General features: G+C 39.8%; 1 protein-coding gene across 1 annotated transcript in view; it reads left to right on the top strand.

The window, feature by feature from the left end:
* Positions 1 to 16465, top strand: part of LOC128735328 (MOXD1 homolog 2-like) — a 148989-nt gene that overhangs the window by 56968 nt on the left and 75556 nt on the right. The window contains exon 3 of the mRNA XM_053829819.1: positions 10739 to 11017. Within this exon, the coding sequence (XP_053685794.1) occupies positions 10739 to 11017 (279 nt within the window). The remainder of the gene's footprint in view (positions 1 to 10738; positions 11018 to 16465) is intronic.

Below are 16465 nucleotides of genomic sequence, written 5' to 3'. Positions count from 1 at the left end.
ATTCGTCGGAGCACCGGAATTAGGCACGCCTGAGCTGCACGCATCGAGCTCATACCGATTCCACGTAAGCTTGTTTTCTAATTGGAAATTAAATTATGGAATTACGATGGCAACTGTCTGCCTCGGCTGCCTTCCGTTTAGTTCCACCAGCATCTGTTCTTGAAGCGCTGAATCTTAAAGTGATTTTTTCACTCCTTATGAATAGATGTGTGTCTGGAGGATTTTTAGTATGGTTTGCAGTAATTTCGCAATCTGGAAAGGGTATTTATATAGAAGCTGCTACCTATTTAAATATACGTCGTATGTACAACGATGCCGCAATGGCGTATTCCATCGGTTAGTACCTAACTACGCTACTTCTTACATTTATGTCGCATAAAAACGACTTTGCCATTTCAGTGAATGCATTTTCCCCTTTTCAATTCCAATCTTACATCTCGAATCGTGTACTCACTTCCATTTCCTAACATTGGACAAAAAAGCTGACGCAATTTATTAAATTTGAATACAAATTGAAATTAACGTTTGCTGGCACTGCGGTTTAAAATGAGATACCAGTGATGGAAGTATGGAATACACATGGTTCCGTTTTTTTTTTGCAAAAATGTAAGTGGAAAATTTCTACACATGAGAAACCTTTTCCTGTCTAACCAGACTCGCCATTAAAAGGTGCTCGAGCATAGATTCTGATGGTAATATAAACACATCTGTTGCGTTTACTTGGAGTGCTGCAAGTCTTCATCCTTTTTAAGAAACTCTGCTCTGCCAGCGGTTGTATTGTACGTCATGTATTAATAAAATACGTTTTCATCCTTTCCGTATATTAAACCATTCACATGAACTAATTCATTGCAAATCCAGTTCTTTATTTTTAAAGGTTTTTGTATAAAAATAAGACTCCTATTCATTGTGAACTTTAATTGAGATGCATGAAATCTAAAAGACTGTTCTAAACATGAACACAGCATCAAACAAATCTCAGCGATTTAAATTTTCTGCCCGCCAGAAGGCGGCGTTTTATTATAAGAATCAAGGACCATTGAATTGTTGGGGGGTTTTCCACCTACAATAGCACTTGGATTTATAGCTTACCGGTGCGGCACCGAGCAATGCTGCTCACCCGAACTTAACTTCTGTTCCAATTTCGAAAACCTAAATTTAATCGTTCGTAAACTATCTCCATAAATCAGACCCAACTTCCGTCCGGAGTCGTTCCGACAGCAGTTTCCACTGTACACCGTACAACGTTTCAAATTTCCCAAACATCAGAAGAGTTATCAGCCAACACACGGAAATCGACCGCGCCTCAAACGTGAAGCTCCGGTGGCACAATTCGGCCACAAAGGAACTGCGGAAACAAAGTCAAACGGTTGTACAGCAGCTCGTTCCCTTTGTTGACCTTCTTCTGTAGCGGTCGGAACTAATACAGGTCGTCATCTGACCGGCCGCAAGCTTTGTGTCAGCTGTGCTTCATTGGCGCAAAGTTCCCTTCATCTATTTGCCTAGATCGATGTCACCTCTTGATAGTGCTTCCGATAAATTCATTCTTTTCCCTTTCCCCGGCTCCTGGGACATTACCAGCATGTGCTTACAACCCTGTAGATGGGTTCACGTCACCCAGCCATGGATGTCAAAGCCGATCCGAAAGATAACCGACCGTTGGCTATTTTCAAGCGAAACATGGACTATTCGGCTGCTCCATGCTCGATTCAGTCCTAGTCACCACCCCGGCAGGTAGACGACACTGTAGCGAACGGATGTCTGGATGAGCTCCAATCCTGAATCCGATGGCAGTGACGTGAACTCACTGGCTGGAGCTCGCCGCCGTGCCGTCAGCATATGCGGAGGTGAAAAAGTTTGCCTATTTTGCAGCTCAATTTTGCTGCATGTGGTTCTACTAGTCTGGTGACCTAGAAGATAATATGCATACTGCAGTGGTATCAGAAAAAAGGCATCGGATGATGCGATAAGTTGGCTTATTGCGAAACTTTCACCTAACGCTCCACTCATGGTTGTTGCACTTTAACTGGTCGTAAGCACTGAAAGCAAGCAGCAAACATTTTGCTTAGAATTGCGAAGGGTTTAAGCGAATTAAAGTTTGTATGGGGCTTTAATTTGCTTCAAACGCCTAAACTAAAGTGCACTAAAGTGTAGCTGTGGATCCTAGTCGATGCCGGCGAGATTTTTTGAGCCAAATAAACACTGGGTCACGGCCTTTATCGCACGAAGAAGTAAAGTGGGTGGATCCGGTTCATTGATGGGATATATATCAGTAACAATACTAAAACAATCAGGTTTTACTTGAATTTTATGAAGGTTTTATTGCGGTTTTCGAAAATTGAAAAATTTCGCGTTGATTTTATCCATCTATAAAATTTAATGCGCGTATACTGCAAACCAGCGGAGATTGCTAAAAATTTATTGAATATTCTATGGTAATGGTGGAGACACGAAACATTTCATTATTTGGGCCAATGTTAGAATAATTCCGAAAGAATTTCAATTTTCTATTGTTAAATAAGGTACCGGAGAGCATTTATAGCACGCTACTAAATTCAGCCTACATTTCTCTTCTTTTGCTGCGCTTTTTAAAATAAAAACTTTGCCGCTAAATAACAATACTAAAACGAATATAGCACGTAATTAGACCGAGAAATAGAAACAATCGCTTACGTGTATCCACTCTCGATGATGGTTCGGAAAACACGCAAATACGTTCACGTGTACTTATTCTAGAAATTAAACAGCTGTTAATACAGTATCACAGACCAATTCTACTTATCAAGGAGGAACACAATCCCTCTGATATGAAAATATAAACCCATTTTCATTCACTAGCAGAAAACTAATCTAGTTGTTAATTACAGCCCAAAAAAACATTTACCCTGCTACAATTGTGTGAGGCTGAGGCATACTGGCAATAGAATGGAAGATAGCTAGTTTTTGAGTGACAATAAGGCTTATACAAATTTGAAAAAAAGTTTATGTCACCCCCCTTTGAAAATTTTTCAAATGTGAAGGGGTAAAAAAATAAAGTGTCATATTAGTCTGTTGCATTTTTTAGTGACAAGCAGATTTTTTCACAGTTCAATGAGTTTACATCTCTAAATTATCCAATATGTGCAAAGTTATAGTAATTATCTCGTTAGTCTCGATCAACTTTCTTTCACCAACTAAGCTTTCTGATTCTGCTGCAAGTCACAGGCAACTATTGTGCTTAATCTTTAAGATTCCGACGTCGAAAATCGGGGTGCTTGCAATCAGACTTTCGGGTTGATTATATTTTAATGTACCTCGTTTTAAAAGAACCAAATTAGATGGAGGCTACAATCAATTAAACAATACAATTAGTGAAATTTTGTACCGCTTTTGACGGAGATACTCCGATTTTTGAATTGCAGTGGGATTATTTTTTTCCGTCAAAGGTACTAGATAAGATGAAAATAGTAACACAACTTTTCGTGTTTTCAGGGCTCAAAATTGGTCGTTTTACTCCGTAATGTCCAAGTAACTACACTAATTTTGGAGGTTGGGCACGTAAAACTCAATGATACAGTTTTTACCATTCATTGGATGCATGCAGCAATGAATGGTCACTGAACTGTTCGAAACTTGAAATTTTCGAAACGGTGTGCATCCTTAATATACAAAGGTAAACACGTTATTGTTAAAGAAGAAGCATCAGCTGAGGAGAGGCCTGATATTCATGACTAAAAGGTTGACCAAGAAACGTGAATAGCTTCAGAGATTTGTTTTCTTAAAACATGCCGATAGCACAGCATAAGCGTTCCAAATAATAAAGTGGCAGGGACCTAAAATGCCATTTTTACACTATGATTAGATTACGATACTATTTCGTGGTTACCGAGTTCTGAACTAGTAAGTGATACGGATTTCAATTATTTAAAAAAGCAAGGTAACTAACCAAGTGACACGAAAGTTCAAAGCAAAATTTAAATAAAGGTCAAGTTATACGTTTGTGGCTCTCTAAGGTGATCCTGTGGCACTCCACTATTATCAAACTGGTTCATCTCTACCAGGATGCTTACTTTATGTGCTTGGGTCGAAAAATTTTGAGGTTTGAAAGGCTTGAACTAAAATTTAAGTACTGTACAAAATATTTGTAGTAAAATTTTAATAATATGGAAAAATAAACGCTGGTTTCTTCTCTTTTGTTTGCTTATTGAAGGTTTAATGTAATTATTTTTTTCTTGCCCCCCGCTTCAACAATATTTTGAAACCAGGACATAAACTTTTTTTCAAATTTGTATAAGCCTAACTTGCTTCTGACGCTAGTGTATAGAGACGATTTAATGTATACTAGCGCCAGAAGCAAGCCGTTGTCACTGCAAAACTAGTTGTCTTCAATGATCCGGTATGAGGCAACACTAGAAAAACATCGACACATAAACCATCTCTCTCCCTTTTGGCTTAGATTATTAAAGGAAGTAGATACGCCACTCTTCGAAGATTCAATCGTCAGTACAGTGGCTCCTGACGGCAAGGGGGACTCTAACCTGTCATAGTGTTCGTCGAGCGTTTTCATGTGCACACGTTTGACTATATCATCTGTCACTAACACTTGTCTAAAACGAGAAGGCGATACAAAGACTATGATAGTCGAGTTCACCCTACCGCCAGTAGATAGTGCTGATGGCATACTTTTTACTTATGTATGAGGAAATCTTGCCTGCTTAGCCTAATAAAATAAAGCGGATAGCATTTAAATATTCGCCATCATTACAAACGATTTCGCCTAATACCATTTTGCGGAACACCAATTCTCGGTTGACCATAACGCGGAATATAGAGTTTCGCCGAATACCATTTTGCGAAAAACCTTACCATTTACCTAAACCCGTACCATTTCACGAAAAATCTTTTCGTAGAAAGTACCATTTCGCAAAGGTGACCCAACTGAAGGAAAGTCATAGAGGTCAATAGATCTAGGAAAATAAATAAACCTAGATAGAGATTATCTCTACGGGGGGCTGCCCCCGCAGTGGCCGGCGCTTCCGGCGGCAGGTCGCCGGTGAAGGGAACCGTAAATGAAAAACGTATTTATTGTCCACTACCGACCAGACGGGTCGGCGTGTCAGAACGGAATCTCCTTTATTTTCCTAACTTTTTCTCACAAAGTTATTTCTTACTTACTAAAAACTCTTTGCCCTAAGGAAACTCCTCCTTCTCGAGGTAGTTCCGTCCTATTCTGCCTAGCGGCAGACCTCACGCTGTCCGTCGAGCTTCCCTCTCGCGTTGTTTACCTTAGTCGGCAAAATGCAACGGCGCATTTGTTTTGGGAACTGTTCGTTACCGCAGGTTAAGAAACTTGCGCGTTCGTTCACCTAGAATGTGGTGGTACAAACGCGACGATTGTTTTCATTTAAGTATTTTGCCCTACCGGCGCCGTCGCTCGATCGAGTCACCGACCGGCGTGGGTAATCGAATTTAATGTTAAATTTAATAATATTAAATTGATATTTAAAAGCCGGCCGGGGTTGATTCATCCGGGTTCAGCCAGATGAAAATGCGTGCATGTAATGTTGTAGGGAATGAGGGTCGCTTCACCGGCAACACTCGCGGCCTATGGCCGTCTCGCGCTGAATTATCTAATGTTACTATTGATAGTTTTTGGTGGTCTTGTTATTGATTAATGTTTTATAAAATTTCTCGAGTTCGATTAGGTTTTGAGTTACGCAAAAATTTCTGTTATTTGTATGATAGCCCTTATCCCACTAACATAGGGGTGAGGGGTCTCAAACCATCATTAAAAAAATTCCTGCCTCCAAAAGCACCCACATGCCAAATATGGTTCCATTTGATTAATTAGTTCTCGAGTTATGAGGATATTTATATTTCATTTGTATGGGAGCCCCCCTCTTGAAGCGGGGAGAGGTTTCAATTCACCATAGAAAACATTCTTGTCTCCAAAAACACCCACATGTCATATTTTGTTCCATTTGTTTGATTAATTCTCGAGTTATGAGTAAATTTACATTTCATTTGTATGGGAGCCCCCCTCCTAAAAAGGTAAGGGGTCCTAATTCATGATAGAAAAATTTCATGCTTCCAAAAACACCCACATGCCAAATATGGTTCCATTTGATTAATTAATTCTCGAGTTATGAGAAAATTTGTATTACATTTGTATAGGAGCCCTCCCCCCCTCCTAAAGTAGGGAAAGGTTTCAATTCACTATAGAAAAATTCTCGTCTCCAAAAATACCCACATGTCAAATTTTGTTCCATTTGCTTGATTAGTTCTCGAGTTATGTGGAAATTTGTATTTCATTTGTACAGGAGCCCCCCCTCTTAAAGTGGGGACGGGTCCTAACTCACCATAGAAAATATTCTTGTCCTCGAAAACCTTCACATGCCAAATTTGGTTCCATTTGCTGGATTAGTTCTCGAGTTATGAAGAAATTTGTATTTCATTTGAATGGGAGCCCCCCCTGTTATACCAATATGCACGATAAAATTTAATGCGCACATGGTTTACAACTCCCAAATCCCAAACAAGCAAACGCATGTATACATTGCATGTAGGAACAGGGTCGTGGAGATCGTTGGCGCACCGTAAACGCACATAATTCTGCACATGATTCCAAATTCTGCGCACTACATATTTTGCTTAAATCCCCGAACAAAATGCAAACGGATTTTAATAATTTGCGGGTATTTGAGTTATAACCCATCGAAAAACTGCCCAATTTTCGCAATAAAGTAAAATCCGTTTGCATAGGGTCTGAGCCTTTAGCAAATTTATAGTATTCTCAAATTAAAGTTCGATTTACACATATTTTCCAAGATATGTTAATTAAGATAAAAATTTGCATAAATTTGGAAGTTTTCACTGAAATGTGGAGTACGCAAAATTAGGTGCGTTTTCGGAAGATGCAGAAACCAGCTTGACCGTTGCGGACCTTCTGTAGTTTAACGTGGGCCATTTTAAGAACTCTAATTTCGAACCGACAAAGACGCTTGATTGCAAGCGCCTGCACTTTATATCGCACGATAGGATAAACAAACAGAATACCTCTTCACAATTGTACCGAATGGCTTCCGCATCATTGAGGTGAACAGGGTTCGTCCACACTGATTCGCATGTTTGTACCGCGGGCCATAGTAATAAGAGAATCGGTGTAGTAAATGCGAATAACATCATTTGAATGATGTCAGCAAGGTAAGAGATACTCCACATAAGTTCTCGATATTTCCCGCGTACAAAGAGTCAAGTTACCTTGGAAAGGCACGCCAATAGCATTAAAACCATCCTCATTAACCTAACCACTCTGAGTCCCTATGAGATTTTGCATTCTGATGAGTCAAAAACTTTCAGTCTAGTTAAGGGATGAAAAAATCTTTCCTCTAAGTGGAATTGTTAACGAAAACATACGCCCGGATATTCCCCGTTTTAAACTAATCGATTTACTTTACTTTTCTTTTTCGGCGACAATTCGCTTATCGAATCCATGCCGAATTTAAGAGACGTCTCCGATTTTCTCGGTTTTGGACTGACGCTCTCCAGTCGCCCTAACAGCCGCTGCTCTAGCATCCACGTCAACGGCGCTCATCAAACGGGTACGGAGTCTGCCTCGAAGTCGTCGGCTTCTGTCGAATTCTCTGCTAAATATTGTTTTCGTTGGTCTCTTATCCGGCATCCTTGCTACGTGATCAGCCCATTCTAGCCTGCCGTGTTTTAGTCGCTTCACAATATCCGCAGCTTTGTATACTTGGCATATTTCAGGATTCAAGCGCACAGCTTTACCGTTAACACCGATGATATCGATGTCATCCGCAAACCCTAGGATCATATGAGATTTCGTGTTGATGGTTACACTTCCCCGCTTGCCTGCCTTTCGAATAGCATCTTCCAATGCAATATTGAACAGCAAATTCACTAACCCGTCACCTCGCTTCAAACCATCTAATGTCACAAACGAGTCCGATGTCTCACCCGCTATATTGACGTTTGAATTTGAGCCATCAATGGCAGCACGTATCAGCCTAATTAGTTTTGTTGGAAAACCATGTTCAAGCATAATCTGCCACAGCTGTTTCGTTTAACCGAATCGTACGCCACTTTGAAGTCTATAAACAAATGGTGATTCTGCAAGTTGAATTCCAGGAATTTATCGAAGATTTGTCGCAAGGTGAACATTTGGTCTGTGAAGTGTTTACTTGGAGCATTTAGGGTACTTGATCCAATAGTTGTGGTAGTACCAATAGTTGCGCTACTGTTCATTATTAATGCATATTTTCGTCACCGTAGCATTTTAGATAAAACAATTACATTCATTATATAAAATAGGTTTTTAGAAGTATTGGTAGTTAGACTACACCATTTAAAATTAAAGCATTATTTGCTAAAATGCCAATTTTCCAAAATCCAATGTGCAGTTGGAGCGCACAACTATAGGCGCTCATCTATAGTTTTGCTACGATGTTTTTTCACTTAGCAACCTAGCAGTGTATATGGAATACCACAATTAAAGGAACATCAAACATAATTAAGGAAACATTAGCGCAACTGTTGGTACAATATAATTGAATCGGAAAATTCATTTTTTCTTTATAAAGCTTCTCGTACAACGAAAGCAATTGTCTTGCCTTGTGACAAATACTTTGTATTTGATAAATTTATATCCCACAAGCATTAATTGAAGCATATACCTCAATAAACAAGCAAAATGAAGTTATATTGTGCTTAATAGCGCAACTAATGGATCATCTACCCTACCTACTTCAAAAACTCATATCTTAGGAACAAAACAACGTGGAGTCAGGTGGTTCGTATGAAAATATAAGTAAATTTTCTTGGAAATCCACGAAAAATATTATCAGAAAAAGGATTTTTACATTATTTTTTACAATGAAAGAAAAGTTACAAAACTATGGGATTTTTTTATTTTTTCAAATTCGAAATTCTCAAATTCCTAAAGTGGCCTATGAAACTACCAGGCTGGTTGGCCGTTATTATTTTAATTAACAAATGATTTCATTGAAATATAATCTTGTGTCTTTCTGATATGCTTAGCGCTAGACTTTTCCGCAAATTGTTCCTAAAAAGACAAAGATCATTCCGTTTAATAAAACCTAAAACCGAAAATCCAATTTCTATAAACATCAAAGCAGGCTTTGTGATACTTTTGACGGCACTGGGTGGATAGTCCTACTTTCTACCTAACTCCCTCAGTCTAGTCTAGCGAGTATAATTGTGCCAGTGACACGACAGACGATATGGCAGAGCAACCTAAATCCGTTGGAACCGGCAAATGAAACTATACTAATTTGGAAGAGTTAAAGTTCAAATCAGCCCGCCTGTCCCTTGTTCGGAAGTTAAATTCCAGACGGCCAAATGGTAATGCTACAGCCCACAACCGGCACGGAACGGAACGCGGTGGAATGTGGCGGCATGCGGCGCAGCCAGCAGGAGGGTACGCATTAATAATCACGAGAATGAAAACAACTTTTCCAATTAGTTCTGAAACGGCACCGAGATCATCAGGGTAGCGCATGAAACCGACAATGGTGCGTTTTGGTGTTGTCTGTTTTGGGAAGAAAAATGTCGGACGGATCGGAAAGATTGGTTGATTTTGTTGCTCGAAATAAAAAGGGAGACTCTCGGAATGGGTGCCGGAATGGGGCGGAATTACACAGAATACACATTAAAATCTGATGATGCTTTATTTATTGTGCTATTAATTTGTCCCACTCTCGGGACTTGGCAAGAAAGTTTCACTTGCCGAAAGGTTGGTTGGATTTGTAATGAAATTAAGCCTAACAACAGTGCAATGAAATGCTCAAACTTAGCTTCAATAGTGGATTTGATGGTTTTCAGTTTTATAGCTCCATTACTTTAACCGGATTTAATATTTTTTCGGACGATTGGTCACAGTGAAGGTTTTCCGACGGTGTTTTTTTGAACCAGTGAATGAAAATGAATATCACATCGAACGTCCGCTGCCCAGCCAATGGCCGTGAGGTGAGTTGGTAATAATTTTCGATCCAATATTAAATTTTGCACATAAACGATAATTGATAAACCATGAATCGAAACGGATAAAATTTCATGCTTCATAATTCTATTATTACTAGCGAGGAAGATTGTCGGTCATTCATTCACCAGCAGTACTGCACACATCTCCCATCTCGTGGCAGATAAAACGATGAAACCTACTGATATTTGGAAATCTACGATTTTCCGGTATTTCCCGCTACGAGTTTTTTTTTCGTGTCAGAACATAGCGTCCGATTGGTTACGGTAGCGCGGATTCGCACACAATATTACGCCCCCGGACGGAAAACCCATGTGTCCTGGTGAACCGGGCTTAAAATGATTTAATTCTCGTTTACATTTTCGTTATATCGTTCTGCCTGGCTTTTTCTAGTAATTATTCACACTGTCGTGTTTTGCCGGCGGCTCCCAACCAGGGATGATGAATAAAATCGTGCGGCAGCGTCGACAATAATATTACGAATAATTTGTATGTTGTTGTATAAGCCTACCATTATCTTTGTCCTGAAACGACCAGACCAGACAAGAATCAGACAACTTGAATTAAAATTTTTACGCCACTTTTAGGAACGAAAACTTTTGATTATCGAAAAAACATGGCTCACGAAATTCAATCAACGTCATGAATTATTGAATGTGCTTCATGCAAAATGCGCTGATTTCGCGTCGCGTGGTGTGAGTTCAATCTTTTAAATGGATTTTTCCTATTCTTGTCTTTCAGAACGACACGATGCGCGTGATATTTCTGTACTCGAAGGAGAAACCGACGAAAGGATCAACGCTTCCCGGGTCCCTGCCGGCTCCGTTGGAATCATTCAAGGGCTCTCGCTCGGTATTCCTAACACAACGGACCAGCCAGCACCCGCTGCAAAATCCCGCCAGCATAAACATCCTGGAGCTGAGGAACGAAGATGTCGAACTGCCGGAAAGTGACGAAAGCTTGTACTGGTGCAAGATTTTCAAACTGGACGATTTCCACCAGAAGCACCATCTTGTCCGGGTAAGTCCATCGGAAAGCTCGTATATTTTATTACGCCCTCTGAGCATCATCGAGCGGTGAAAAGTTGTTTTCCTCCATCCAGCAGTCGCTAAACATTTAAAATGCATTAAAACTTTTTCCCGCGTTCGGTTGCTAGCTGTCGCAATCCTTGAGGGATTGTTAACAACACCAGGAGTCGTACACTCGAGCGCACTTTCGTACCGAGCGAGAAATGTTTGCTCGTAGTTGCAAGTACCGCTTCGAGCTGTCCGTGAGTCAGTCCAAAAATAAATCACCTAGGCAAAATGGAAAAACGAAAGCGATAACGTGTAAGAGCACACTGCACAGGCAATTGCTGGAGAAAATTGTCTTTCGATTGCACCGAGCCGCCATTACTGATGCTTCGGGAAAAAGGCGCGGTAGACGGATGGCACTAAAAGTTGCCAACGCCGTAAGGGTATTTGCCGACGCTAATTCGAATGTGATTATTTATTAATTCGCCTATTGCTCTCGGTAACATGTTTTGCATTAAGACAAATTTTTATCACACTATTTTTAAACCGATAACGGTATTTTCGACATCTGTTTTTAACAGAAGAAATGTTTGAGCTGTAATTGACATTTAAATAAATTTCAAGGTATTAAAATCGTTCAAAGTAACATGACTTATTTACAGCCAACGGAAATATATGTTTGTATTTTAAATAGAAGTTTGTAAGGATCATGAGTAAAATTTGCAGTTGTGGAAAAAGGATTTGATGTTGGCCTCTGATGTTGGCAACGAAAAAATTTTTTCTTCACAATCACTAATAATGAAGCAAGAGCTAACCACATTCGCTCGTATAGTGTACATTTTTTATTCTAACCCACCCTCTTCGCACCGGTTTTTCATTGCACATTTTCTTTTGCGCCACAACCAGTTGCATCGTAAACATGAAAAGATAGAAAAAAACAACAATTTTCAAATGGATGTATCATATATCACCGTAATGGCGGCGGAAATTGGAAGTATACGCCATCGATTACGTCTCCGTCGCTAGCAAATTTATACACATTATAAATAAATTTTCCACACTGCAAACGGTCGTACGTTCATTCGTTTGCCACCGTTGTTGAATCGCATTTCCATGTTGAAGGGTAGACTTTTTCACGGCATCTCTGCTCAGCTGGTTAGCCCCAAAGGATTATGAACCCCGAGGGAACATCTTCGCCGCCAACAGTAGGACATTGAGCCAAATCCTAGTTCAGTCTCAGGCCAACCGAGACTAGAAATCAATTCGAAATGAGAAAACGATTGGCAACGTGGGAATCGAGGCTTTAACGATTGAAAGCATTGGTGAATAAAGAGGAAAAAAACCGGAAGGGGAGCCGACAGGAAAAGTGACCTAATGAAAAAGTGTGATAATGAGTGTGAACAGTTTTCGTTGGAAGATGTTAAATTGCGAATGGGGAATATTTAAGAGATCGAAGTGGAGATTCTTTAAAATTGCTCAAAAAGTTGCAGTGCTTCGGCGATAAGCTTAGAGTAATTTGACTGTTCTTTATGTACCGCGTGGTTCATGCATGTGCGCCACACCCCATTTTTTATTTTGCCACCAAATATAAATCGCATAATTTTACGCTCAAAAAACCCCAAGCACTCATTCCATTTGCGTCCACGATTCATGTCCGTAAAGGGTCGCCGAGAGGATTAGTTTTCTGTAGAGCGCCACTTTTGTGCACACTTGCAAACTACGGACTTCAGCAGGCTACGTAATCTGCCGAAAGCCCGATTCGCGTCTTGTTACTTCGCGGCTTATATCGCGTACCAGTTTATATAAATACTTTCACCACCTTAAGTAGATTCGTCGGAAAACCATGTTATAGTATTATCTGCCACAGCTCATTTCAATTAATAGAATCGGACGCCGCCTTAAAGTCCACAAATGTATGTCGAGTCTGTAAGCTATACTGCTGGGATCTGTCTAGTAACTGACGCAGGGTAAATTAAATATCTAGTCCATCGTGGAGCGACTCTCACGAGAACCAGCTTGATTTTCGCCAACAAAGGACTCCGCTAACGGTCTTAGTCTACAGAATACGATACGGAGATGCACCTTATAGGTAGAATTGAGCAATTTAATGCCTCGATAGTTTTTACACTCGAGCCGATGTGTTTTTTTAAAACTAAGGCAAATGAGGCCATCCAACCGCTCCTCCGGCATTTGTTCTTGCTCCCAGATTCACTCCCTGCCGTTAGAAATTTAGCCGGGATACCGTCCCTCACAGCAGCCTTACCGTTTTTCAGCTCACTAATTGCCTTCCTAAACTCCTCCTGTGTTGGTGGCTTCACAGTTTGGCCACCACTTACCATTCTTATTCTGTGCTCCTTCTATTATAGACTGACCGCGACTTGTCTGGATTTTTATAAATCCAACTAAACTAAATTCAGAGGTTGGAGGAACAAGTTTTGCTGCTATTGGGAATCGGGAAGAAAATGTATGGAGAATTTACACCTTACACCATATCTATTATCAATTTTCACTATTCAGCGATTGAAACGCGATCTTGTTGTGACAAGGCAAAGCAGGCATATAAATTAATTCATAGATTTTTTTTTAAATTTGACAAGAAATGGACAAGTTATATGCGTTCAAATACAACCTATACAACCTATAATCGGATATGATTCTAGTCCCATATCCGGGCTAAAAATTCAATAATTTATACTAAGCAGGTGCAGCTGACATGGCACAAAAACGGCATTGTAGAAGGCACCCGCTACCGTTCATAAGTTTTCACCGTATCGCACCAAGCAGTTATACAGGTTCTTTTAGTTTGCGAGCGAAACCGTGCACTGAGAAAACTTCGTATAGTTTCTATGTGTCCCACACATAGATTTTTGCAATGTGCCCAGTTAATGAACTTTTTATGCCAAACAGTTATAATTTATGGGTACGCAAAACTTTTGCACATACTATTCATATGCGTATATTTTTTATATGTATAATTGCACATACTATTCATATCCGTATAATTTTCATGTGTATTTCTAGGCGGATTGTACTTATATGTTGCACATGATAATCATCTGGAATTTCATATGGAAATTTACCATTAGTTATGTGCAGAATATTTTGAGTGTGGTAGCTTACACCAGCCGGCACCTGCTAGAGCACGGCTAAAGCACGGCTAGAGAACGGAGCCCGAACGTCCTGACAACTCAGTCCCGTACACCGAATATGAACGAATAAGAAAGAAAGCAAAGAACGAAATCATGCAAGCCATCATTGGTACGGTGCTCACCGGTGCTCAGCCGAAGACAAAGCACTTCGATCGGGTTTTTGCGTTTTCGGGGAGCGTCCAACTGTCCAATGTTGTTCAATTTCATCTGTACATGTTTTGTTCTGGAAAGCTGCGACCTGAAGTCCTCAGAAAAGCCGCTACCGCCAAGGTACGATGACTGATGCAGAGTAGCCAGACCGACATTTATGTCGTCCGAGCTTGTGAAATCGAGAAATAGAAAAAATGACTCCTATTTCTCATATATTAAATTGAACTATATAGTTACAGTTCAGCATAATGTCATGCCTGGTTCTTTCGCTTGTACAAACTTGATGGAATTTACTTTATTTTGCACTTCGGAAATGGAAAACAAGAAGCAAGTTGATGTAATTTACACGAGCTTGAAAGTTGCTTTTGATAGAATTGATCAGGCAATATTATTGCGTGTACTTAGGGGAACTGTGGGTAAGACGAACAGGTTAAGAAGAACAGCTAATATAATACAGAGAACTTATGATTTATAAAACCTAAATACAGTTTACTTCAGTTCAATATATTGTTTTCAAAAGCAGCTAGTGAAATATTTAGCAAAACATGTTTTTCAATGTGTATTTTGAGTATTAAAAATGGTCCGAAAAAGTGTGCTTTTTTAGTGCTGCGGGTGAAACGGACAATGTGTGGGGGTAAGATGGACAGGTGTTGTAAATCGCCCCAACTGAAAGCATATTTTTATTGTTGACCTTTAGCAAATTGAATATGTATAATATAGTGGTGTAGCGTGCAAAAAATGAAGGGGGCAGTCCACCCCCTCCCACTAGAGGCAACCAATACAAACTTTTTTGGCAGCGGCAATATGAACAAGCATTCCAAATACTGTTTCATGCCTGGCCGCTGCTAATTTGTTTGAAGTTCACGTTTGCCGGTTTAATTTTCGTTTATATGCTTGAGATATCACTAAGAAGCAAAATCCACAATTTTATTATAATATGTTCACTGACCATCTTACCCACACTAGCAGTTGTCCATTTCACCCCATCATTATACGTTCACCCCATCATTAGCGTTCACAATTTTTCATACGCAAATGAAATTACGTATTATTTGAATGCAGACGTTACTTGAAAAGGTATAAAATCGAAATACTTCATGTTATGGTTAAAAATTTAGAATTAAACCACTCAAAAAGCTTAATTTCGATGGCAAAAAAGTTACATCCAAACGCAGAATCACTTCCAATTTTCAGTTTTTTGTACTTTATCAAAATTTGAAAGTTCTAAATGATGATGGGAACGTTCAGACATCATGAGATAGCAAGACGGTTGGATGCCCATCAAAATATTTACGAATTTTAATGCTTAACTGGTAGAATCAACCACCTGTCCGTCTTACCCACCCTGTTCGTCTTACCCACAGTTCCCCTACCCAGCTAGGAGCATCACAACAAAGAATTCAGTGGCTAAGCTCGTACTCACGCAGAAGAGTACTGCGTGTGAAGCTTGGTTCTGTGGTTCTTCGCAGTTAACGAACATGACTGGAGATTCCGCAGGGTAGCAATATGGTCCCGCTGCTTTTCTCGCTATTTTCAACGACGTCGACGTCGTTCCGCGTAAATCAAAACCGCGTAAATGCCGACATTCGTGGAAGTTCCGAACACGCGTAAATTCCGAAATTCGCGTAAAAATAGTCGCGTAAAAAACAAACCACGTAAAAAGCGACTCTAGTGGATTCTAGTTATCATCATTAAAATTAATTGATTATCACATAAAATTTATATATGACAATCTAAAACTAAGTTTAATTTGCTGCTTTGTCTTAAGAGCGATAACAATATCTCGATGGATATTAAATATGGACATAATTCTGTATACTGGTTCGTTTTTAGCATAATTTTGTACTCTATTTGTCAATTGTAATGGCCTAACCCGGCTCAACGAAGAACGTCCATTGCACACGGTTATCTAACTCAACAGATACGGCGAGCTATACCTGCCGCTGAGTAGATCCTCTGTAAGCTTTCCGTTCCAATCAGCAGGTATAACGACTTGTAATCGGGTATCTCTTCAGACCATCCTAAATTTCGAAGGGCAGGGTAGCATGTAATTTTTTTCTGGATTCGGCTCATTTCTTATGCACTTATGCATAGGTGCCATATTATGCTCGCGTATTCAATACCACTGCGTTCTAAGGAATTATATAGAGTAATGA

This window comes from Sabethes cyaneus, chromosome 2, assembly GCF_943734655.1.
Source record: "Sabethes cyaneus chromosome 2, idSabCyanKW18_F2, whole genome shotgun sequence".
In the NCBI taxonomy this organism is placed as follows: Eukaryota; Metazoa; Arthropoda; class Insecta; order Diptera; family Culicidae; genus Sabethes; species Sabethes cyaneus.
This window is presented reverse-complemented; position numbering and strand designations above follow the sequence as displayed.